General features: G+C 35.5%; 3 protein-coding genes across 4 annotated transcripts; all 3 read right to left on the bottom strand.

Annotated features, from left to right (window-relative positions):
• Positions 1-6,205: 6,205 nt before the first annotated feature.
• Positions 6,206-10,496, bottom strand: LOC149503289 (uncharacterized). Its single transcript, XM_089738750.1, has 6 exons — positions 10,427-10,496; positions 10,041-10,158; positions 9,169-9,824; positions 8,888-9,104; positions 8,307-8,352; positions 6,206-7,474 (listed from the first exon to the last, which is right to left on the bottom strand). The coding sequence occupies exons 1-6, from the start codon at positions 10,494-10,496 to the stop codon at positions 6,206-6,208; spliced, it is 2,376 nt and encodes a 791-aa protein (XP_089594876.1).
• Positions 10,497-10,846: 350 nt separating this feature from the next.
• LOC149503288 (venom peptide SjAPI) lies at positions 10,847-15,012 on the bottom strand. The gene is made up of 4 exons (XM_089737446.1): positions 14,858-15,012; positions 14,609-14,668; positions 12,561-12,722; positions 10,847-10,989 (listed from the first exon to the last, which is right to left on the bottom strand). Exons 1-4 carry the CDS (start codon positions 14,884-14,886, stop codon positions 10,950-10,952), a joined length of 291 nt encoding a protein of 96 aa, XP_089593572.1. The 5' UTR covers positions 14,887-15,012; the 3' UTR covers positions 10,847-10,949.
• A 13-nt stretch (positions 15,013-15,025) lies between these two features.
• Positions 15,026-17,717, bottom strand: LOC114250489 (uncharacterized). 2 transcript variants are annotated; one of them, XM_089737441.1, is made up of 4 exons: positions 17,453-17,717; positions 16,176-16,359; positions 15,665-15,943; positions 15,026-15,161 (listed from the first exon to the last, which is right to left on the bottom strand). In XM_089737441.1, the coding sequence occupies exons 1-4, from the start codon at positions 17,532-17,534 to the stop codon at positions 15,158-15,160; spliced, it is 549 nt and encodes a 182-aa protein (XP_089593567.1). In that variant the 5' UTR covers positions 17,535-17,717; the 3' UTR covers positions 15,026-15,157. The 2 variants fall into 2 exon arrangements, with proteins under 2 accessions (XP_089593567.1, XP_028040178.2); XM_028184377.2 differs by lacking the exon at positions 15,026-15,161 and having other exon boundaries at positions 15,460-15,943.
• Positions 17,718-24,803: the final 7,086 nt, after the last annotated feature.

The raw sequence follows: 24,803 nt of genomic DNA, 5'->3' as shown, positions 1-24,803 counted from the left end.
GTGGTGGTACCTACCCCCGCAGACTCACAAGAGGTCCTACCACCAGTAATTACACAAATTATAATTTTGCGGGTTTGTTTTTTACTACACGATGTTATTCCTTTACCGGGGAAGTTAATCGTGAACATTTGTTGAGTACGTATTTCATTAGAAAAATTGGTACCCGACTGCGGGATTCGAACACCGGTGCATCGCTTCAACACGAATGCACCGGACGTCTTATCTTTTAGGCCACGACGACTTCACAAAGGTAGGTAGTTTCAACTGTGCTTCGATAAGAGGTGGTGAGATAGTAAAATCAGAGTGAGATCATCTCCTACAATTCCTTAGAGCACTACCCACAGAAGGCACTCTAAGGACAAATTTCACAATAGACCTATACATTAAAACGATTCTTAAGATCAGGAGCTCACCTGCGCAAGTACGATAAGAAATGAAAGACTGTAAAACAAATTAACAAATGAACCTCAATTTTGAAAGCGTAAAAATTACTCACAAAAATTATCTTTCCCAACTCTCTCGAACTCTTTCCGTCTCTTCGAAGTTGAATTATTTTATGTTCATTTTAAATGGTAGATGGGACTTTGTTCTGTTATACGTGGATATGGCTGCCATTGCAACGACTCTTTCAACTTAGTTGAATAGGGTACGATCAAACTTTTTGTATGCAATGACTTTCGTTTACTGTTTTTGTGTTGTGAATATTTGCAAGGCGGCATGTGATAATGATGTCACTGGAGAGGCGAAGATTGGGCCGTGCAAGGTGCGTCGTAAACACGCCTTTGGGAAATTCTTAGTGATTACCTTCAGCCGGGTTGAGAGCACTTTACTTCCCGCTGAGTGAGCGAGTTCCGTGCTTACTACACCGTCTCAGTTTTCGGAGTTATCTTTTTTTTGTTCGCATTTTCTTTCCTAAAAGGTTTTAAGTGTGGGCGAAATTTTTTCGTTGCTCTTTCAATCTTAGCGCTTAAGAGGGATATCAAAGAAAAATTAATCTAATACAGTTATAAATAGTGTATTACAAAATTACATTTAATTTGCATTCAAAAGGGAAGTTGTGTTAAGCGTTCAAAAGTGATGTCAAAGAAAAATTTATCTAACGCAGTTATAAATAGCGCATTACGAAATTAAATGCAAAAGGGAAGTTACCTTAAATTGTTAGGTTTTTAACAAGCTTATTTTGAATTTGATGAAATTCTGTTCCTAATTATTTATAGCTTTCCTGTTATTGTTTAACTAGCGATGATTATGAAGATTCAGAATTGTATGGCGGAAGACAATAAACCGCCTACTTTATGGTATAAAGAGGCAGCTTCGAAGAGGACTTGCTTGGTATTATTATTGAGTAGTTAGCGGAACTTACCGAATATAAACGCTAACGCTATGTGTATAGATATTTATTAAGAGGTGACAAACACGAGTGCATTCACTTAAAAAGTTTGAAATGTCCATTGCATAAAAGAATGTTAATATCAAAAGGCGAAGAATAACAATTTCAAATAAACTTATTTAGACGTTGTAGAGTGATTTCTTAATATTTATTACACTTTTTTATTGTTGGTTGTTTCATCGTTGTTACGTTTTTTAATCTGAAATTATCTTCTGCGATGGTAGAGAAGGAAACTAGGAGCAAGCGGCTGGTTAAAAATCCTGCGTCACCTTATTAACAAAAAAACTTTATATTTATTATCTTTCCTTCTTCCATTTCTCCTATTCAAGGCTTAATTCAACCTTTATTGGAATACAATATTTATTATAGAACTTCAAAATGTTCTATATTATTATTTCATTACTTTCATCGCAATTTGGATTACGATATTAATTAAATAATACAAAGGAGCAAAGCGAAAATTAACAATGGACGATAGATATAAATAATAGTGAATAATTTCAAATCGGTTCCATGAAATATTAAAAAAAAAGATTTATTGCGTATCTACCTAACGTTTCGCGATCCACGCTTTGTGCAAAATACGAAAATTGGAAAAGCTCTCCGTTTGCCGCGTCAAATAAATATCGAAAGAAATAAGGTAAGCGAAGCAATGGGAACGAGAAATCTATTCCTGTTATTATATTATACCAATATTTATTTTAAGATTTTTATAATATTGAATGTTTTACATACATAAAGTAATATTGTTTTGTAGGTTTCGGTGTCCAGAGATCTCAATAACGGCGTGTTTGGCTATTTACGCCCTAAAAGTGTCTTAAATGTGGTACTTTTTTTACTTTCATCTTACACATTTTCGCTATTTTGTATAATCATTTATGGAAACAGAATTTTTGTGACATAGATAAACTAGTATACTAAGTTTGAAGTTGTTTGGTTGTATAATAAATTGAATGTTTGTATCATGAACTCATTGCCACGTAGTGTATACCAATAATCAAATGTCATACCACAGAACAGAGAGTATTATTTTATCATAAAATATTGTTTCAAATCTATGACTTTTTACACAAAATTTTACTATTTAACACAACGGAATCAATTCTAGTTTCTACATAGTCGTCGTTGACAGAAAATGTTCCAACCATAATTTGTGAAAACGTGTCTTAAAGCTTATTTTATATTCAAGTCCAGTCATTTTAGAGCGTGAAACAGTGTGGTCACGAGCGAACGTAGGCCAAAATGAAATACAACAAACAGAATGGCCTGAATGGAAATTTGCATAGCGTGAAGTCTGCCAACCTTTAAGTACTCTCTTGTTTATATCTTCAGATTTTCGTAACAATTTTGGTTAGCTAAATATTTTATTTAATGATCACAATAAAAGGCTGATAATATTGTTCGGATACATTGAATAAAGCCTTATTATATACCTATGTATAATATTCTTCTTATATTGCTTAAACGGGTGAATCAACTCAAGGTCAGCTTGGTGTTATTTGGTTCCCAGAGTCTATAGGTTTCAACAACTCAACGTGATCATATAAGCTTAAAAATCTCCGTTGTATTGTACTCGTATAGGACAATGGTCAGCCCCACCCGTGCGGCCAGATATTATTATAATATATCCTGCGTTGTCCGGCTCATGCTAATCTACCTTTTTGCCAAATTTTGCCTAAGTTTACTTTATCTAAGTATCTACAGTCATTTATGAGTGAGTATGAAACATAAAAAAGTTCACGTTTATAATAAACAAGCGGCACGCTCCGGCTCCGCTCGGGTCTTTAACAAAAATTTCAACGATATTTGACGTTGTTTTATTATTTTTTTTAATAAAAAAATTTCTATTGCAAATAACATTTATTACTTTTACAGTTTGTTAGTTTAATACATAAATATAAAACAATTTAAAGTATAAAAAGCTTATTCGAAGTGGTCTCCATTGGCTGCAATACAGTCCTTTAAACGTTGAGGCCAGTTATCAATAGAAGCACGCACTCTTTCCATGGGAAAATTTTTCACTGCCAATCGTACGGATTGTTTTAGGGACTCCAAATTATCACGGCGTTTAGAGCAAGCCGTACTCTCTAAAACTGACCATAAATCATAATCCAGCGGATTAAGATCGGTACTAGACGACGGCCAGTCTTCAGCTCTGATGAAGTCCGAAACATTCGTTTCCAACCAAGACTGCGTAGACCGAGCTTTATGACCTGGCGCCGAGTCTTGCTGGAAGGACCATTCTTGATTATTGAACATGGTGTTGTTAAGGCGCTTCACTACCTTCTCAAGAATGGTATCTTGATACACCTGTGCCGATGTTTTGATACCTTTTTCACAAAAGTATGGCTCAGTCACTCCTTCATAGCTAATACCCCACCAAACCATCACTGAAGTCGGATAGTGCCCACGTTGCTCTCTTTCGACTAATTGGGAAGCTTCCTTAGAGCTTTGAGCATAAATACGGTCATTTTGTTTGTTAAAATGTTGCTCAATTGTAAAAAATTTCTCATACGTAAACAAATTTTTTTTATGACCTCCCTTTGCGTTGTTTCGATTTTACCACCCTATTCTCTTTTAAATTATCAGTTAAGAAATGACCAGTATGTCTCGCATAGGCAAGTCTGTCTACAAGTCCTAAGTCATCTTTTAAAATACGCGACGTGGTTCTAGGTGCTATCTTCATCTCCCGAGATAAAATCTTTTGCTTTCGGACAGGATTTCTTCGAATTCTTTCCCTTACTGCTTTGACCACCTTTTTCGTACGAACACTACGTGGACGGCCAGATCTTTTTCTGTCACAAGCAGGAGATCTCATTGCACCTATTAATAGCCCGGTACACAAACATTTTACTAATACCAAGCGTATGGAGAGTTTTAAAAATTGCATTTGGCTCCATACCTACTTTGTGTAATGCAATCACAGCGATTCGGTTCTCTTTATCACCCCACTCCATTTTAATATCGCAAAATATTGTACAATGTTTTGGCGCCAAAATGAGAAAACTCAATGAGCAATCATATAAAAATTGCAGATTCCAAATTCGAATGTAATATTTTGTTTATTTTTAATTGTAACACTATTTATGGCCAAATTAAGTAGTATAGATTTTCTGTGCGAATGACACAATTTTAAAACAAGCTACAACATTTGGTGCTATTGATCCGATTTAAAGAATTTCACTAAAACCGGCTCAAAAACGAATGAGACAAGCATATAATATGCTCTGCGAGAGTTGTAATTGTAATTATTTAATGGAAAAATGTTTCATAAATAGGAAAAAACATCGTACACAAAAAAAATCGGTCTGTATAAATAGTACTGGTAAACATTCGGTCCATAGATAGAAAGAGTCAAATAAAGTAGACCGAATTGTCAGCCTCCTTACTCTCTGAATACGAATTTAGATTCCAATTCGAATGTGTATCAAGTTTCTACATTAAAAAGAGCTTTGGACCCGAAATTACTGTTTGTTCAAGATATAAGACGGTTGGTTCGATATCATACTGTTCCAACTGCATACAAATTTGAGTTAACGCTTACGCGATCGAGAACGTTAAAAAATTCGCATTAAGCACACTGATACTTTATGTCAATCCAGCACGGTCCCAGCACACACAAGCCCATTTTGTAATACGTATTTGACGATACGAATGTCAAAAATTATGAAGTTATAATAACAAAAATAAGATAATAAGTATGTCATGATAATTAAAAAACAGTGCGTAAAAAAATATCTATAACGTAACAAATGAACCGAAAAAATGTATTGTCACCTCAAAAAATTCGATGCCTTCTAAAATGAACCTACACATTAGAATTTCATAGTTTCTTTTTATTTTTTCAGTATGGCAATTAATTGGCTACTTGCGATGCCATTGTCGCCGGTATCTTGTTTATAAAAATCTTCAATTATTATACACATATTCTGTTTAATGAAAAATGATATATACTGGATAAGATGAAGTTAATCGATTATAATAAAAGACCCGCCGGCCGGCCACCAAACCGTTGGTCGGATCAGATAATTGCGCTCACTGAACTCTCTGTTGCGAACGCCCTAAGAGAAGTCGAAAACCGAAGCAAATGGAATCTGAGGGTACAAAGAGCCACGAAGGGCTTTCAAGGACACGACCTTCAGCAATGAAGTATTCGACTAAGAAGAATAATCGATTCGAAAATGTGATCAGTTGATTACATTAGGTGAAACGAGATGAAATGATATTAAGTCTCAATAAAAAGTTATTAACTGAGACTTTAGCGGACGTTTTGGAAGAACCAGAGAAACCACGTGCCCGCATTAGTCCACTTTCATAAATGTTAAGCGGTTAATAAACCACCGATTGAACTTCATTGAACAGTAAATTAAGCAGCCAATGAAAATAAAACAATTCACACCGCTTCGTTCCTGGTGTTCCTGCTAAAATCCAATCTAATCGGACCTTAGTTTACTCATAAACATGCTCCTATAAACGTGCTGAGGTATAAATGAGCTCGGACCCAGCTTCGGATGCTAGACGCTCATGCGATTCATATTATGAAATGAGAATTAAATTGTCTGTGAAGTATACAAGAGGATTACCGCATAAAATCGACGTAGGTTCGTATAAGAACGTTTCACACAGTGCTCTAGCTCCAGTAACTTGTGCAAGTCTGAACGTACGAAGGTCCATGATGTGTAACATACATAATGTACGATCAGCTACGCGATCCTCGTAAGCCTCCACATACTGGATTATATTAAATTCAAAATCAATTTAAAGTTAGAGCTTTGTTTTGTTTGTTTCAAATAAAATACAAAGTTTGGAGACGTTTTATTGATCAAAGTAATCGAAATGACGAAATTCATGATGAAAATACGAACGTCGAGGTGTATTGTGAATATGTGAAAATTGCTTCCTAACGATTGGTAAATTCATTGGGTACGTTTTCTCGTTCGCATTTTTGTCGAAATAGAAATTTTGATGATCATGTGGGTTTACATTCATTAAAAAATTTGGATGGTTTGTCGTGAATCTCATTGACGAACTTCTTGTTTGTTTAATGAATTGTAATTGTCTAAACTGGGGACTGACAGATGTGTTTGTTATTTTATTGTTCGGTTTTCTAGTCGGTCTTATAAAGTTAATATTTAACTTCAATTTATCTGTTTTATTTGCAACTGTTAGATTATCAAACGAAGTTTTTCGTTCTGCAATGTTCTGAAGATTGTTCATTAATTGTCGACGTACAGGATATTGATCAAAAATTCTCAGTCGTAACGGTTTTGCTGTTGAAACAAAAAATGTGTTCCTATTCGTAGGTACTACCATATTCAATTGTTGATAGTCTTGTAGTCTAGCATTTGGATTTTCATCTACATTGTTCAAGATACTTTCTAATTCTTGAAGACTCATTAAACGTGGAGTGCTCGCGGCGACTTCAACTTTACTTTCAAGATTAAACAACCTCTCGTTGCTGTTCTTTAAGTATTCAAACATTTTTGTGCTTGGTTGAAAATACCGTTGTAAAGAAGATCTCACGGATCTCTCCCAGTAGGATCGAGGCGAATAAGTATTTTCACTGAAGATGGGATGATTCGGACTTTGTGAGTCGGATTTTTCGATTTCTATGTTAACTTGGCGTTCAGCGTTAGAGTCTATTGATCGTATCATCGAAGCTATTTCTCGGCCCAAGTTACTGTAGAAATCGTTATCCAGCTCGTGTTTTATAAGATTTCGCCTTTTTTCAGATATATTTGGAGGATGTTCTGATGTGATCTGATCTTGATAATAATCATTATTATAATTTCTTCGGCCTACCATTGAATTTCGTAAGGGTGTCATTCCATAATGAATATCACGCTCAGGTAAATAATTAGATTTGTTTAAATCGACTCTATGTATTAATTGAGACAGATATTTAAAATCCACATCGTTCATAGATGTTTCGTCATCGTTTTTAGACATCAATGTATCTGAACGTGCTCTATTCCGGTTAATTTCCCCTGAATAAGGCACCTGGGACTCTCGTGACATATCGTTGAAATCGTCATCAGGGGGCATTTTCTTTCTTCCTCTTAATTTTTCCTTTATTTGTTGTAACTGACAACAAAAAATTACCAGTCAAATTAAATATAATGTTATATATATTTTTATTGGTTTCGAGCAGACGAAGCTTTCGGTTTTATCAAAAAAGTCACCGCGCCCCCCCATTTTCAAAACATATGGTTAGAGTCACAATTACTTTAGAAGAACGGTAATATTTTTTTCCAAACCGGAACGCTTGTCTTCTTCGAGACAAAATTAGACAAGATAGGAATCTCGACTACTATTAGGCCCTACCACTATTAATTACGCAAATTTAATCTTTTTGATTTTAATCTTTTTTCCATTACTCCATGAACGGAATGAAGATTTGCTTGCTATACGTTCTTATCTTATTCATCATATTATACGACATATATTATTATATCATACTTATATTATGACATGACTATGAATACAATTTACTGGTGGTAGGACTTGTTGTATTTACTGGTAGTAGGACCTCTTGTGAGTCCGCACGGGTAGATACCACCGCCCTGCCTATTTCTGCCGTGAAGCAGTAATGCGTTTCGGTTGGAAGGATGGGGCAGCCGTTGTAACTATACTGAGACCTTATACCTCAAGGCGGGTGGCGCGTTTACGTTGTATGTGTCTATGGGCTCCAGTAACCACTTAACATCAGGGCTGTGAGCTCACCCAAAACGGCGTCTTGCTTACTTTTAATAACAAAATTAAATAACTTGTAAAAGATACATGAAACAAATCGAGATTGAATTAAGGCGATCGAAATTAAGGCATTTTAATTGTATTCTGTAGCATTTTTTTCTATCAGGTTCTTGTATCGTTTCTAGCTTGGAATATGGTTCGTAAAATATGCATAGTTACTTACAAATTTAGCCTTAGGTCCGAGCCTTCTTTTAGTGTGATTCTTTTTTCTAAAAAAATTTAAAATCCAATTAAATTAATGGAAGTGATATATGGAAAACACTTCTGAAAATTAATGTAATAAATGTGGGTATTTGTTTTTGCACCACACGCTATTTACAACAAATATAATCATCTGACGATCTCGTCCGTGGATCTGTTGCGAAAGCATGGATCTGCCTTTCTTTTGCAATACATTGTAAATTATGTACCGGAATATGCATTTATTATAATCAGTCCATATTGTGAGTTGTGTAGTTTTAATATTGAAGTGACGAAGCAAAGGATAACAAATTAAAATTATTTTTGTATATTATGCAGCTTTTAACTTTGGAAACGGTTAAAACGGAAACAGAAACGTACAAATTACGAAATAACATTTAGTTACAGGCTTTACTATTGATGTGGGATGTAACTGACGTAGTTTGAAGAGAAAAATTAAGAGGATTGGAGACCCATTATTTCGTGTAATTGTTACTTGTAATACTATTAAGTCATGGACTGATAAAGGTGCGGCTTATTGTCGTAATTTAAAGGAGAACTTACGGCTTTTGTGAGCCACTTCGTTCATTGGGTGTTTTTTCTGTAGTTGTCGAAGTACTATTCGCAGAGTCTGAACTAGGAGTGTTGGTAGTGATCGATGTTACTGAAGTTGAACTAGAGCTTGTTCGCGTTGTAGTTATTGGTACAGTGGAACTAGTCGTTTGTTCATTTTTTGTGGACCGAGTGTTTGTTATATCGTCGTTGCAAGATGGCGTAGTACCTATTTAGAAAAAAAAAGACATTAATGTTGTTTTGGATTTATTGAATAAATTTTAGATACATACCTCCGAAGATGGGCAGCTGTCCTACTGGTGGTACAGGCACAACTGGATACATCGGTATAGCGGGCGGTGGCGGTAAGCCTATAGGAGGATAGTACGGTGTACCCATGTTTGGCAAGAATATAAATGACGGCAACGGCGCTTTAGGCTTTTTGTTCAGCAGCAATATCTTTTTGTGACCGTGATTTTTTTCTTTTTTAATATATTCGTCGCTTTCACTGCTGCTGCTTGAGTCAGAACTGCTGCTACTGTCTGAAGAAGTATCGGAACTAGAGTCAAAGAGACTGTCGTCTTGTGTTATTCGTAAAATTTTCTTTTTCAAGGCATTGTTCTTCATTTTCCTCCTCTTTCCTGTTCTTTTTGAATGTTTGCGAAGTTTCTTCTTCGATTTGTGAGTTAGCGGCATGGAGCCACTTCTTCTATTGACGATCTGCTCTTTATCGTTTGTTTTGTTGATCACCTGATTTTCTACTGTTTTGAAAAATTGGTTGTAAAGCCAGTCACCAAGGTCGTCAGCGTCTTTCGTAATCTCATCGACTTTCTCATTTACAGGATCGACCGTTGAAGTTGGACTGACGTTTTCTGTTTCTGTCACAGGAATTTGGAATCTAGTTGGATCTATCTTCGCATGCCGTCGAAATCCCTCTATCATTTGTGTGCTGAAAGTTATTTACAAGGAAAACACGATTTACCTACACATATTTCAGTTCCACTTATAAGCTTTGTTATCGTTCAAAAAACTACATTTACATCGTTCTATTACGATCGTTTATTTTCCTTACAAATAAAGATGTATATTGTTAGACATCGAACATGTTTTTAGGTTTCGAAATTGATGTACATATATAACGTTATTCAATTTTATTTGCACTTACTTGGATTCACATATTTTCGTTTCCGTATCAAAATAGAAACCGGGATGGCAGTGGCAGCCGACAATACATCCCGGGATCCCATCAATGCAATATTCAAATCTGCCATGCTCACCACATTCTGTAAATTAATGGTTTAAATCTCGTAAAATTGTATGTTCTTTTCATCATTACTCGTATTTGTGCGCCATCATTTGGTGAGCTGAGCCTCTTTTGATTCGAAGGATCCGTTTGTTTTAACCGTAAGCATTAGCGATAAACTACCATGATGCAGATTGGTACATCGATCTGTGATGAAATATTTGCTACAGGTGAATATGATTATTTGTTTTTTTTTTTAATATTTACAAAATAAAAGTTTCAATGGTTATAAATTAAGTGATAGTTACCGTATTGTAATTTGACTTTAGTACAAAAAAATTGGGGCAGGAATAAACTGATTAAAGTCCAGATATTCATTAGGTTAGGATACAACCAATTAGCGGTTACGACTCCGCAAGGAACATCAGCTTCGCAATTTCCTTATGAACTCTATTGAACTGAAATACGATACAAAGTGATCAGTTACTAAGCACAAATTGTATATTAAAATTACACTTTTTAAATCACTTATCACAGTGCAGTTTCTGCTTGCTGGCTTGTGTTTTTTTTTCAAGCAAAAATAATGCGTGTAAGGTTTTCTTTTTAGCGCTACCATACAATGACCGCTTTGAAATGATAAGGCTCGGCGGTGTTGCGTTGTTCGTGTTTCCAAACCTTCTTTTTGCTTCAAGTGTTTTAAAATTAAACACTCGATCGTTGCATTACAAAATGATTTACTTAAATATGAAACAAATAAATGCAGTAGTAGAAAAGTTTATTTAACAAAAATACATTTTAACAGATATATGTATGCATATGGTCATTTCATTTCTACTGGTCGTCACCAAGATCAGGAATACCTTTTAAGCCCCTGTAAAAAATGAAATTATACTTTTAATTACAATTTTAGACATGGAGAAATGTGTGTTCTTTTTTTGTATGAAAAAAAAAACTGATTGACGTATTGTTAACAAGATTATAATTATACATATAATGAGGTATGCTTGAAAAATCACATGTTTCAACATATTAAAATTACATTGTGTTTAAAACTGCGAGTCTGTTTTATTTATTATATTATAAATGGAATATAATAACCTCCGTTTTTAAAAACTGGCCGTTAGAGATTGACATGAACATAAAATCTAACGCCGGGTTGGCAATTTTTTCGAACATCTTTCTTTCCGGTTTGAAGGGTGGGACAGCCCTTGCACACTAACATCGTTGGTTCGACTCATCCAATGAGGGTGGTAGCATTCACGTCATGACGGATACGGGCTACGGTAATCACTTAACAATAGACAGACGACTTGATAAATCTATTTAGGGGAACAAAAAAAATTCAATTTTCAATTTTACTGCATGTATTACGACGGCGTTTACACAGTTGTCTATGGGCTCCAGTAATATCCTCTTAACGCGGAGAGCCTCGGTAGTCAATGAAATATTAAAATAATTATCACAATAAGTACAGATCGTAAAAACATAGCTTTTAAGATTGGCTTAAAAATAAAATTAGTTTATTGATATTTTTTTATGCTAATGTTTCTGAATAACCAATATAGACAATATTCAAATTCTAAAATCATCCACGGAGGATCGTCCACTAAGAATCATTATCAAACCCATCATTTATGAGGTACTTATGTTAAAACTGACATCAAACGAACCTTATAAAAGTGACTTTATTCGCCTCATTCATTAAAATAATCCTCATTAAGAGCCTTTTAATTTGCGGCGAGGCTCGTTTTGCTACAATGTATTTCCACACCGGATTAAGTCATTTAGATTAAAATTTTTTGAACATAATTTCTTATTGCATCTGTTTTATGTAGTCTTTATTTGACGCAGTCGTCGTGGCCTAAAGGACCTCCGGTACATTCGTATCTAGCAATGCAACGGTGTTCGAATCCCGCAGGCGGGTACCAATTTTTCTAATGAAATACGCACCTACTTAACAAATGTTCACGATGGATTTCCACGGAATATCATCGTGTAATAAAAATCAAACCCGCAAAATTAGAGTTTGCGTAATTACTGGTGGCAGGACCTCGTGAGTCCGCACGGGTAGGTACCACCACCCCGCCTATTTCTGCCGTGTAGCAGTAATGCGTTTTGCTTTGAAGGGTGGGGCAGCTGTTGTAACTATCCTGAGACCTTGGAACTTATATCTCAAGGTGGGTGGCGCATTTACGTTGTAGATGTCTATGGGCTCTAGTAAACACTTAACACCAGGTGGGCTGTGAGCTCGTCCACCCATCTAAGCAATAACAAAAAAACGCAATTATCGAAAAAGATAGTCTACGGGTATAGTAGGTAACTTGCCTGCGCTACCTTCTACCTTCCTCGGTAATTTCACGGCGCAACTATTAATAAATTAACTCTATGTTCATAACGAGATTAGTAAGTAAGCAAATTTTATTTATTGTCGCTGCGATTTACTTTGTACAATCTTCAGGCAAGACGCATTTGTGTGTCCGATCATCTCTCACATAGGGGTGAACGCAAATGCAACCAGGTTCGCAGAAAGGGTAGCACGGCCGCAGTCGGTCTCGGGGGTTGTCGCAGGTTACTGAAGCACAGCCAGCGAAGCACGCTTCGTACCTACGTACCGTTTATTTGCTTAATCAAATGATACGGTTCAATAACCTCATATCACATGCATTGAACAATATAATAAATTTGTTTTAAACTAAGGGAAAGTACCTATATCGACATTATTTAGCAATCTTATACCTTTCTTATACCTAACGAGCAATTCTTGTAACTAGTCAGGTCATAAGTATTGTCACACAGTAAAAACATTTCTTTTAGAATGCTGGCCACAAAAAAGTTTATTGGATTCGAATTTCGAATTGTTCATGAAAATAAAAATGTATACTTTTAGAATTTTACTCATTTTTTATTATTTAAATTTATAATTTAAATATGGAGTGGACGCTTAAAGAAGACCGTGTTGCAGTTATTGCGTTGCATCGTTGCGGTTACGCGCCAATTCAAATTTTTAACATACTGAAAAATTTGAATATAACCAAAAGATTCGTTTATCGTACCATCAAACGATACAATGAAGACTCTAGTGTAGATGACAGGTCAAGAAGTGGTCGCCCTCGGTCTGTTAGGACTCCAGCTGTGATAAAAGTTGTGAAGGCGCGAATTCAAAGAAATCCCAAACGTAAGCAGAAACTGTTGGCCCTTCAGATGGGGTTAAGCAGAACCACGGTGAAAAGGGTGTTAAATGAAGACTTAGGGCTTCGGGCATATTGAAGAAAAACAGGACATCGTTTGAATGCTCGTCTAATGGGCCTGAGACTGAAGAGATGCCGCGCTTTGTTGAAGCGGTACGCGGAAAAAAAAAATCGGGAAATTCTTTTTTCGGTTGAAAAAATTTTTACCGTAGAAGAGAGCTACAACAAACAAAATGATAAGGTGTATGCACACAGTAGTGAAGAAGCGAGCAACCGTATTCCGCGTATCCAACGAGGTCATTTTCCATCCTCGCTCATGGTATGGTTGGGAGTTTCTTATTGGGGCTTAACAAAGGTACATTTTTGTGAGAAAGGTGTAAAAACGAATGCAGTTGGGTATCAAAATACAGTCCTGACGAACCTTGTGAAACCTGTTTCTCATACCATGTTCAATTACAGGCACAGGGTATTCCAACAAGATTCGGCGCCAGCTCATAGAGCGAAGAGCACACAAGACTGTCTGGCGGCGCGTGAAATCGACTTCATCCGGCACGAAGACTGGCCCTCCTCCAGTCCAGATTTGAATCCGTTAGATTACAAGATATGGCAACACTTGGAGGAAAAGGCGTGCTCAAAGCCTCATCCCAATTTGGAGTCACTCAAGACATCCTTGATTAAGGCAGCCGCCGATATTGACATGGACCTCGTTCGTGCTGCGATAGACGATTGGACGCGCAGATTGAAGGCCTGTATTCAAAATCACGGAGGTCATTTTGAATAAACTTTAGTGTCATAAGAATCTATGTTTTGTTCAGATCATTTTGGTATATGAATGGTTACATAATGAATAAACTTGTTTCAATTATTTTACATTAAACATATGACAGAATTTATGACCTGACTAGGTATATATAATCTTGTATATATATATATAATCTGAATCTCGGAAATGGCTCCAACGATTTCCATAAAATTTAGTATACAGGAGATTTCGAGGGCGATAAATCGATCTAGGTACGATTTATTTTCAGAAAATGTTGTTTTATTCGTGTTTTCAATAATCAACTCTCCCCACATCTATTGGCGAATAATAATACTATTTTTCTTGATTGAGGGCAACTAACCGCTCTAAAGACACAACAAGATGGCGTTATCAAAAAAAAACCGGTCATTGTCTAGTGTATTATTTAAATATTGATATTGATAATGTTATTAGTAACGTGATGACAGTAACACAGGACCATTTTGTTTGTTTCTTTGTTAGTGTATGTATATGTTTCGAAACTTAACTTAAATTAATACCTTTCATGAGGTCTCTCACAATTCATTACAAACGGGTACTTTTTTTCTTGGTCTTTTTCCCTGCGAGACAAAAAAAACTCATTAATGGATAAATGACGACTGTTTTTGCTTATAATTATCTTTACTGGAAAGACAGGATGGGATCCAGTCACACCAACCAAGCTAATTTTAACGGGCTAACGTTGCTATATTTACTTCTGGTTAACAAGTTAAAAGTGCTAAGAAATATTCAAGAGTAATTTTACTAACGAAAATATTGCGGCGTGTGTCATTTCCATACTTTTCGTCGCGCCGTTGTTCCATTTATCAGGATCTTCATAGTGTTGTCGATATGATTCGGCTTCTCTAATTCTATCGACACCAGTGTGGCTCTTAAGGTCAGAATCGTCAAGGAATCGGTCATATTCAAATCGACGTCGAGTATCCCAGTCTTTATGGTCGTCTGATTTCAATAAAGCCTTTTGTCTTGAGTTTCTCCTTTCGCTTATAAGTCTTTTGTTAATATCGTCTTCATAATCATAGTTAGGTCTCGTTGCTAATGCAATAATGTTATCTGTAATATGACTTTTGTGTTAAGGTCACAATATCCAAACCGGTTTAAAATTTCAAATAGTGACTTACATAAAAGAAGAGCCAATATCAATAGTATTCTCATTTTAATTTGTCACTGTTAATGTCAGATGTATGTCGATTGAAGACCGCGAAACAAGTGAAATTTTACACGGTTGTAAAGGGTTATTATATTAACAAGACACAAAAGGTTGTATGGAATGAAAGTCGAATTCCTCAGTGCTCCAAACTGCGATAGCTGAGTTAGTCTTCGTATTGAAGTCATTAAAAATAGAAAAACTTAATCTCCTTGTTTTGCCTTTCAGTGATTGTTTGATGAAATTCATTTTAGTTTTATTATTCAAACACAACAAGCATAGTTTACGATTTTTGCATTTGTCTATGGAGATCGATAGGAAAACAGATGGTATAAAATAAATTAAAACAAAATGGAACCTAATGAAATAAATGAAACCTAATGAAACAAAATCTCTTTATTTGAATTACATTCTTTTTGAGTTTGGTCTATATGCGTCGCTTTGTAGAATTTTCCTTGGCTGGAGTGCTTTGATGGGCGGTGGTGCTATGACAATATTAAAATAATTGCCCATCCTGGATACTTCTGGACTCCTTCTAGCATCTTCTAACTTGTAATTCGGTGCTGGAAGTTCGTTCTCGACAATTTCTTGACCTTCTCGTTTAGTATGACTTCGATATGACCTTCCTGAATACTTTGGTGATAATGTTTTGTCTCTTTTTGTGGGTATTGGTATACCCATTTGCGTCCTAGAAAAAAAAAAGCTTAATAAGTTTATACTTTTCAAATGTAGCATGTTTACTATACATTGTTTTTGTGGACAGTTACATTCATTTGCATTTGAGGTGCTCACGAAACTTCAACGCAACGTGTCTTTGACGTGAAGACGGGTGACGATGTTCAAGTGGTAATTTTCGCCAAAAGCAAAAAAAAAGCGTTCTGAAATTTTAAAATCATTGAATCCTGAATTGAAAGACTTACGGAGAGCAGTCTTGTGGCAGTACGCACTGATGGGTCCGGTCGTCCCTTATGTAGGGTTCTTCACACACACAGCCAGGCTCGCAGTACGGGTAACAAGGACGTAAGTGGCTGCGGGGGTTGTCACACGATACTTCCGCACAACCACCGAAGCATGGCTCGAATACTTCATTAGGCCAATAGCAAGCTGGAATGTTTAAATTAACATAACGTCGGTGTCAAACCAAAATCTGCTATGTGCAAAAACTCTATTTTGAATTAACGAGTAAAAGCATTTTCGTATAAAATTTTATATCGACGCTTGAAAGGCAAACGTGACTAAGCGACAATGCGTGAACTTTACAGTAGACTAATTTAAAGTTGAAATACCTGAAAAATTTTCTATTTTAACGAATCTAGCTGTAGGATTGAAATTATTTTAATAGCCTTAGAAATATATTTTTTTTGCGCATCGAATATGGTTATTGCCTATCATTTATGTACAAAGCAGTTATTGTCGCTTAGTCAAGTTTGCCTTTCAAACGTCGATATGAAAGTAAATTTTGAAGAACTATATCAAATGAAAGCTATAGATACATATTAAAGCTATAGACACATGACAGTTTTTTTATACGGTAGATAGGGCTGTGAACTATACGAAAAGGTCAAAAATTAAAAATCTCAAAAAGTGCACATAGCAGATTTTGGTTTGACAACGACGATAAAGTGTTTAATATTGTCATAATTATAGTATGTTATACTACATTCGTTTATCTAAATCAGAAATTTATTAAGCTACTTTTCGTTTTAAACTTTAAAACATTGTCATCGAATGAAAAGATTAATAAAATATGGTTGAAATATTGCCCTATAACAAAAGTCTTGGTAAATTTTCCCTCGGGGAAACCTAACGACATTAACGGGTTTGTAGAAGCACTAAATCAACGGTACCAGTTTTTCTTTTCTTTGCAATGGAACCAAAAATGACTTGAAGGCAGAGACAAAGATGCAGTCGTTTTTAGAAATATGTACTATCAGGTTAAAAAGTATCACAGTTTATGTGAATAATGTAATTTATTAAAAATATCATCATTGTAAATCAATTTTAATCTAGTATGTTTTACATTCATTTAATTGATATTTAATCACCTATGTTCTGGAACTTCCTGGAGTCATGATAATAAAAAAAAAATTAGTGATACCTTGAGTTCACTTTTGAATTTAGCACACTGAACATTTGGTAATTATAGTCGGTAAACGAAAACTGTAAATAGCAGGTTATCAAAAATTAAATTACTCACCTTTAACAATTTTATCTTCATCCCTACCATTTGTAAATACTAAAAGTAATGATAGACTAATGCATGTACACAGTAACCTCATCTTTTACATAAAACTTCCACTGCACTAATGAATTACTCGAAGAGCCTATTGTTTCGCTCTATTGTCTTTTTGTTGAAAGATTATTTTCAGACAAAATGATTTATGGTTTCTATTTCTTGAAAATTTTTTTTTAATGAATTTTATATGCCTAGATATTTAATATACGTTCTAGTATGGATACATCGTGCTTTCTTTCATCGCACCAACCCTTATCCGTCGAACTGTAGGGCGGGATTGAGATCCCGTTAGAATCTGTGCTGTACTGTGCCCTCGTAAGTCCACTGCTGGACATAGGCCTCCCCCAAGGTTCACCACAATAGCAGGCTGTCGGTCTACCTCGTGGGAGGCCTACCTGCGCTGCGCCTTCCATCCGAATCATGTCCCTTTAACTTCTTCGGCTCTCCCTCATACGCTGCTTAGTGAACCGACGTGTTGGCTGCTCTATACACATCTTGCTAAAGAGAAAATGGGTGACGGATGACCGCGCGCTGGTAATAATCCAGCAACCCTGCTGTTTACCAGGGGCATCAGTTAGCGACTTTTTTTATTGCCCTTGTAGGCAGATGATCATACAGCCCAGATGGTGAGTAGTTACTGTCACCCATGGACGTCAGCAATGCCAGGGGCAGAGTTAAGCCGCTGCCTACCGTCATATTGCAAAACAAGTCATATCGCTCGGGAAACATCGTAGAGGGGAGCTCATTCCAAAGCCTTTAAGGCGGGATTCGGATAACCCGCCTATCAAAAGCTTCTTTGTTCGTCGTCTTGACCGCCTGTTCGGCGTATCGGAAAGATAGGGTGACGAAGTCAACCAATATGGTCTATTGATAAAAAGGGGAATTGTTAGTTCACGCTATGTGTAATCACCATCTTGTTCATTTCTGTCGCAAACCAATTAAGCCGGCTTAAAGAGCGGGATAGCTTTTGTTTCATCGTAGTTGATAAATCAGCTTTTCGAGCTAAGCACAAGTAGGTATTCACGTTATATTAAATAATTCATCTTGAGAATTAACAAAATAATGTGAGCTATATATTTTTAGCATGGTAAGCATATCGAATATCAGAAAGCTTATATGGAGAGGATAGAGGTCGTCAAAACAATATGATAAGGGTTCACGTATTTCATAAACACGAAGCCCAGTTAAGCTCCGTCTGATTGAATTATTGCTTGCGTTGTAAAGTCGTAGATGAGTTTCAGTATTCGATCACGTTTCTGGAATATTTTATAAATCGCATCACCTATAGGTACTTATTCAATAGGTGATTAACGTTAATACTAAAATAAAATGAGTACAAATGAGCATAACAGCTAATATGATTGTAACAAAAGATGTTGACGGAAGACGTACTTTAAAAAACCTATCATACAAAAAGACAGACGTTGTGCATAGCATTCTCTCAGCGGCCGTGTCACTAAAATTTAAGTGATGGCAATGAATTCCGGATAACTTGGGTCTACCTTCAGCAATTGATGATAGTTTTGAATTTTGAATACATTAAGTTTTTTTTTACGAGTATTATAATCGCCAAAGACGATCTTGACGATTGGTGCCGTGATGATTTATATTATTTTCACAAAATAATATGTATTTTTGTAAATTTGGTGACAAGATTTGCCGTTTCCACTGTGATGACATATTTTAAGTTTCAAGTTTACAAGTTGGTTTTTCATCTTGGTTTCTCTCATCACATAAAAAATACACAGTATAAATACATTAATAAATCCATGTGTCGCTACACTACCCTATACGAGTAAATTAAGGTGGCGCCTTAATTTACATTAAAAAGTATACCGTATAGTGTCGTAAAATTTTTGTCTTTATAAATCTCAATTAATCAATTATTAGATTAATAATGAAACTAGAAAAATAACAAAAATCTTACGAAAGTAGAACTCACTGTACATTGTACTACGAGTACAAGCGTCATATTGAAACAATTGTTTCATCAAAAAAGAGCAAGGGGATGAAAACAAATAGTAAAGTTGCAATTTTATGAGCTCCACAAACACGATATGATTTCGTGCGATAAAATCCTGGCAAATGAAAGTTGTACTCACTTTGTTCTTGTATTACCGACTTACTACATAGTACTAGAATAAATAAATATCTATAATCACTTGTAATAGCGCTAGTTTTAATTATGTTTTGTATACTCCAACTAAAACTATTTTGATTTTCAGAGGGTAGTCTTGTTTATAGGAAGCTCATAAATATGAAACAATTTTTCACACAGGCACTGAAATTTCAAGAATAGATAAGGATGCTAGTGAATTATTTACAAGTGGGACGTGGATTGTACAAAAAAAAAATGTTTATTTAGAAGATATATTACAGATATTTTAAATGTTTGTTAGTAACTTATTATCTATGACATAATTTAGTTAGGTATATAATAATTATTTACTTTTTATATAATACATACATATGTCGTGTGATCAAAATAAAGGAGAAAAATAATAATTTACATCAGTTTTTATTACAAACTAGCTGACCCGGCAGACTTCGTAGTGCCTCAATCGATAAATAAAAGACCTAAACTTTATTTAATTCCGAGAATTTTCATATTTATCTATCTTTTAAACCTTCTCTGGACTTCGACAAATAATTCAAGACCAAAATTAGCCAAATCAGTCCAGCCGTTCTCGAGTTTTAGAAGAGACTAACGAACAGCAATTCAGTTTTATATATACCTAGTCAGGTCATAAATTCTATCACATGTTTAATGTAAAATAATTGAAACAAGTTTATTCATTATGTAACCATTCATATACCAAAATGAACTTAACAAAACATAGATTCTTATGACACTAAAGTTTATTCAAAATGACCTCCGTGATTTTGAATACAGGCCTTCAATCTGCGCGGCCAGTCGTCTATCGCAGCACGAACGAGGTCCATGTCAATATCGGCGGCTGCCTTAATCAAGGATGTCTTGAGTGACTCCAAATTGGGATGAGGCTTTGAGCACGCCTTTTCCTCCAAGTGTTGCCATATCTTGTAATCTAACGGATTCAAATCTGGACTGGAGGAGGGCCAGTCTTCGTGCCGGATGAAGTCGATTTCACGCGCCGCCAGCCAGTCTTGTGTGCTCTTCGCTCTATGAGCTGGCGCCGAATCTTGTTGGAATACCCAGTGCCTGTTATTGAACATGGTATGAGAAACAGGTTCCACAAGGTTCGTCAGGACTGTATTTTGATACACAACTGCATTCGTTTTTACACCTTTCTCACAAAAATGTACCTCTGTTAAGCCCCAATAAGAAACTCCCAACCATACCATGAGCGAGGATGGAAAATGACCTCGTTGGACACGCGGAATACGGTTGCTCGCTTCTTCACTACTGTGTGCGTACACCTTATCATTTTGTTTGTTGTAGCTCTCTTCTACGGTAAAAAATTTTTCATCCGAAAAAATAATTTCCCGATATTTTTTTCCCGCGTACCGCTTCAACAAAACGCGGCATCTCTTCAGTCTCAGGTCCATTAGACGTGCATTCAAACGATGTCCTGTTTTTCTTCGATATGCCCGAAGCCCTAAGTCTTCATTTAACACCCTTTTCACCGTGGTTCTGCTTAACCCCATCTGAAGGGCCAACAGTTTCTGCTTACGTTTGGGATTTCTTTGAAATCGCGCCTTCACAGCTTTTATCACTGCTGGAGTCCTAACAGACCGAGGGCGACCACTTCTTGACCTGTCATCTACACCAGAGTCTTCATTGTATCGTTTGATGGTACGATAAATGAATCTTTTGGTTATATTCAAATTTTTCAGTATGTTAAAAATTTGAATTGGCGCGTAACCGCAACGATGCAACGCAATAACTGCAACACGGTCTTCTTTAAGCGTCCACTCCATATTTTTGTAATGAGTAAAATTCTAAAAGTATACATTTTTATTTTCATGAACAATTCGAAATTCGAATTCAATAAACTTTTTGTGGCCAGCATTCTAAAAGAAGTTTTTACTGTGTGACAATACTTATGACCTGACTAGTTATAGAATACACCTACAAAATTAACATAATGGTATTGTTTAGTTTCTATGTCTAATTGCTACGTTTTACTGTTAAGTAAAATTGGTCTATTTATAAGATTGACAAATGTATTTGTTAAATAAAGTGCGAATATAAACATTTTAGGGCTAGCTCACGTTTACTTTATGAGTGTTGTTATTGTTAACAGGTCGTTTTATATAGCTGGAGGGAAATTGAGGCATTTCACATAACCATCGACGGAACTCGCTCGGATCCGCCTACGAAAAATAGCTTTCCCGATAAAATATGATTTTGTGCGATCTTTTTTATTACTTATACTCGGGGGAAGTTTGCAGGTTTATAGTCTAAGTCTGGGTTTCGTTAAATTTGCGAACATTGTAAAATACCTTTGTGTTTTTTTTTGTTTTATCTTTTTGTGTAATATTACGAGTGCTAAGGCAAAAACAATTTTCAATTTCGTTCCAATAAACATGTTAAATCAATTTATTTGGTGGTTTTAGAATTGTAAATTTCATTGATTAGTTCACTACGGACTTAACTTGAGGTTACTCATTGGAGTGATATTAGTTGGGCCAATACGCACTTTTTTTTAATTGCTTAGATAGGTGGGCGAGCTCACAGCCCACCTGATGTTAAGTGGTTACTGGAGACCATAGACATCTACAACGTAAATGCACCACCCACCTTGAGATATAAGTTCTAAGGTCTCAGTATAGTTACAACGGCTGCCCAACCCTTCAAACCGAAACGAATTACTGCTTCACGGCAGAAATAGGCAGGGCGGTGGTACCTACCCGTGCGGACTCACCCGTAATTACGCAAATTAGAATTTTGCGGGTTTGTTTTTATTACACGATGCTATTCCTTCACCGTGGAAGTCAGTCGTGAACATTTGTTAAGTACGTATTTCAGTAGAAAAATTGGTATCCGCCTGCGGGATTAACCTTTGCATCATCTTTTTTCCTGATTTGCCACAAAGCAATACACGTTCCTCTTTAAGCGATTACGAATATGCCCCATACCTTTGAGACCAAATCAAATGGTAATTAAAAAACGATGAACAAATGTGACGCGAAAATATTTATTGATCATTTATATTACGCGGCTAGAAAAGTAATTTCCAAACATTAATGACAGAGAAACATAATCTTCCGACATTGAAAAAACATCGCATTCCCAACACGTGCACAGCATATTACAAGCAGAATGATCTTCTGGTCCCTTAAATAGACGCCTGTCGATTACGCAGCCCTTTCCTACAAAAACAAAAAAAGAAACACTTCTCGATTTTAATCCTTACTCAACTGAGCTAAGGCTGTGTTCGGTGTGTCGTAGGTAACAAAACAACAAATGATCACCAAGAGCCGATCTCGGCAAGTCCGTTGGTCTCTGGGGCTTGTAGGTCCGATATATTCGGGCGGGTACGCCAAGTCTTCAAGATTACTGTCAGCAAATACGATAGTCCGACGTGCCTTGAAAAAAATAGTCAAATAATGAAACCCAGAGGAAGATCGTTCATTTCCTTATTTTCCAGGACGGGTCCCGACAATACCTTCTCCAATTAGTGTTTTGTATTTTACCCGTTGTCTTTTATGCGTTAACTAATAGTTTGTTTCCTTATAAAAATCGTTTGCTTACCTTCAATTTCGCCAGACTTGTCTTTTCTTAACGTGCGTTGTTTTTAATGGTGACTATTGGCAATTAGTCGTTGTTGATTACATATTGACCTGTTTATTACAAACTGCAGCCTATTTTTTTAAATTAAAAAATTACTATAAGTACCACCTACAAGAAAATAAAATTATGAATGTAGATAAAGTTTATTAAATGTGCTTAATAATAATGGATAAATCAAAAATCACAAGTCAGATCTTGATAAAATTTAAATGGGGCCACATTAAAAGCACCGGCTTTCAAATAAATATCGACAACAATGGTTCACATACAAAAAAGTTCTGCAATGACACATTTAAAAAAATTAGAGGTCCCGCAGTAGTCGAAATTCGACTATAATTAATTGGAATTGTTAGTTTGTACACTATTATAATTGTATTTTATACTTCTATAATCACAAATTGCGCCAAGGCTACACTATAAAAAATATTAATAAAAACAAACAATATTTAATCTATTCTCAATTTGACAATAAATAGTATGCATGCGTGTTGCGTCAAATACATGGTATGTAGTGTGTGTAATGTTTTCTTTATTGATTTAATGTATTTTAAATGCATTATTTAATAAAATATTAGCATTATGCAATTCTTCTCTATATTCTGTATAAGTGTGGAAAATTTCATACTCCGGAGTCCGTGCAATTTTCGTAAAAAGGGATACAAAGTTTTTGCTTCACGTATTAATATATAGATACAATCCATTGAGGACCTCCTGATTTATTAAAATCGATTAAATTAGATTTCCACAACGAATACTGACAAGAAATGATACGTGGGTTACGTTATATTATATTGTATGATACTTTGAAGCGATATACATTTATTATGTTGATTTTTTAACACATAGGTAGGAAAATTTATTATTAACAATAATTACTGATCTTATGATTACTAAATTAACATTAAAACATCAGGATTTAAATTAAATTTTATTTTTGAATAGGAAAGAAGTTAAACTTATAAGTACCTACATATAATTAGAATGGTATTGTGCCATCTGGATTCGACCAGCTTATCGTGATCTTTGAGAGAGTCCTAAGTCCAGCAGTGGATGTCTGTGGGCTTGATGATGAAGATGTGCATGATAATTTATACAAAAAATAGACTGCGTCTACTGCTTTGTTGCTAAAATAAAGTTACTCCATGCCCATGAGACAATTGTTTTTGTAAATAATAATTGAGAGTTCAAGGTCATGTTCCAATGTGCATTTACAGCTATGGGTCATTTAAAATAAGGTCCTTTATATTTTGCAGTAATAAGATATATAAATGAATGTATTTTCTATTCGATTTCCGGATCTTCTTATCTAATAGTTTAAGATGACATTTGGTTTGAGTCGTGAGATCTCGCACGATGGTATACCTCGAAATCGAAACGCTTAAAAATGACTGAAATAATAAATATAATTCAATAATACACAAATATAAAACATGCCTTAATACCATATCACATGTAATGGAAATATTGAACGTAATTTGAAGATTAAAAAAAATGTCGATTTCCTGCCTATATATTTTTCGTTATGTTATCTTATTCTTTCAGTTGACCTAATGAATTGTTGTAAACGAGTACAGGCAATAAATAAGGAAAACAAAC

This window comes from Bombyx mandarina, chromosome 03, assembly GCF_030267445.1.
Source record: "Bombyx mandarina strain Sakado chromosome 03, ASM3026744v2".
Lineage (NCBI taxonomy): Eukaryota > Metazoa > Arthropoda > Insecta > Lepidoptera > Bombycidae > Bombyx > Bombyx mandarina.
This window is presented reverse-complemented; position numbering and strand designations above follow the sequence as displayed.

Excerpts from the sequence above, each read along its gene's own strand:
- LOC149503289 (XM_089738750.1), bottom strand. The coding sequence starts at position 10,496 with ATGAATATCTGGACTTTAATCAGTTTATTCCTGCCCCAATTTTTTTGT. Across the intron at positions 10,159-10,426 it reads TAAAGTCAAATTACAATACG|AATGTGGTGAGCATGGCAGA; the intron begins GTAACTATCACT and ends ATTAATTTACAG. Across the intron at positions 7,475-8,306 it reads TCGGACCTAAGGCTAAATTT|TTACAACAAATAAAGGAAAA; the intron begins GTAAGTAACTAT and ends TTTTGTTGTCAG.
- LOC149503288 (XM_089737446.1), bottom strand. The coding sequence starts at position 14,886 with ATGGAAATGACACACGCCGCAATATTTTC. Across the intron at positions 12,723-14,608 it reads TGTGAGAGACCTCATGAAAG|GTACGAAGCGTGCTTCGCTG; the intron begins GTATTAATTTAA and ends AACGGTACGTAG. Across the intron at positions 10,990-12,560 it reads TTGCCTGAAGATTGTACAAA|GGGCTTAAAAGGTATTCCTG; the intron begins GTAAATCGCAGC and ends CATTTTTTACAG.
- LOC114250489 (XM_089737441.1), bottom strand. The coding sequence starts at position 17,534 with ATGAGGTTACTGTGTACATGCATTAGTCTATCATTACTTTTAGTATTT. Across the intron at positions 16,360-17,452 it reads TGAAGATAAAATTGTTAAAG|CTTGCTATTGGCCTAATGAA; the intron begins GTGAGTAATTTA and ends TAAACATTCCAG. Across the intron at positions 15,944-16,175 it reads CTGCCACAAGACTGCTCTCC|GACGCAAATGGGTATACCAA; the intron begins GTAAGTCTTTCA and ends TTTTTTTTCTAG.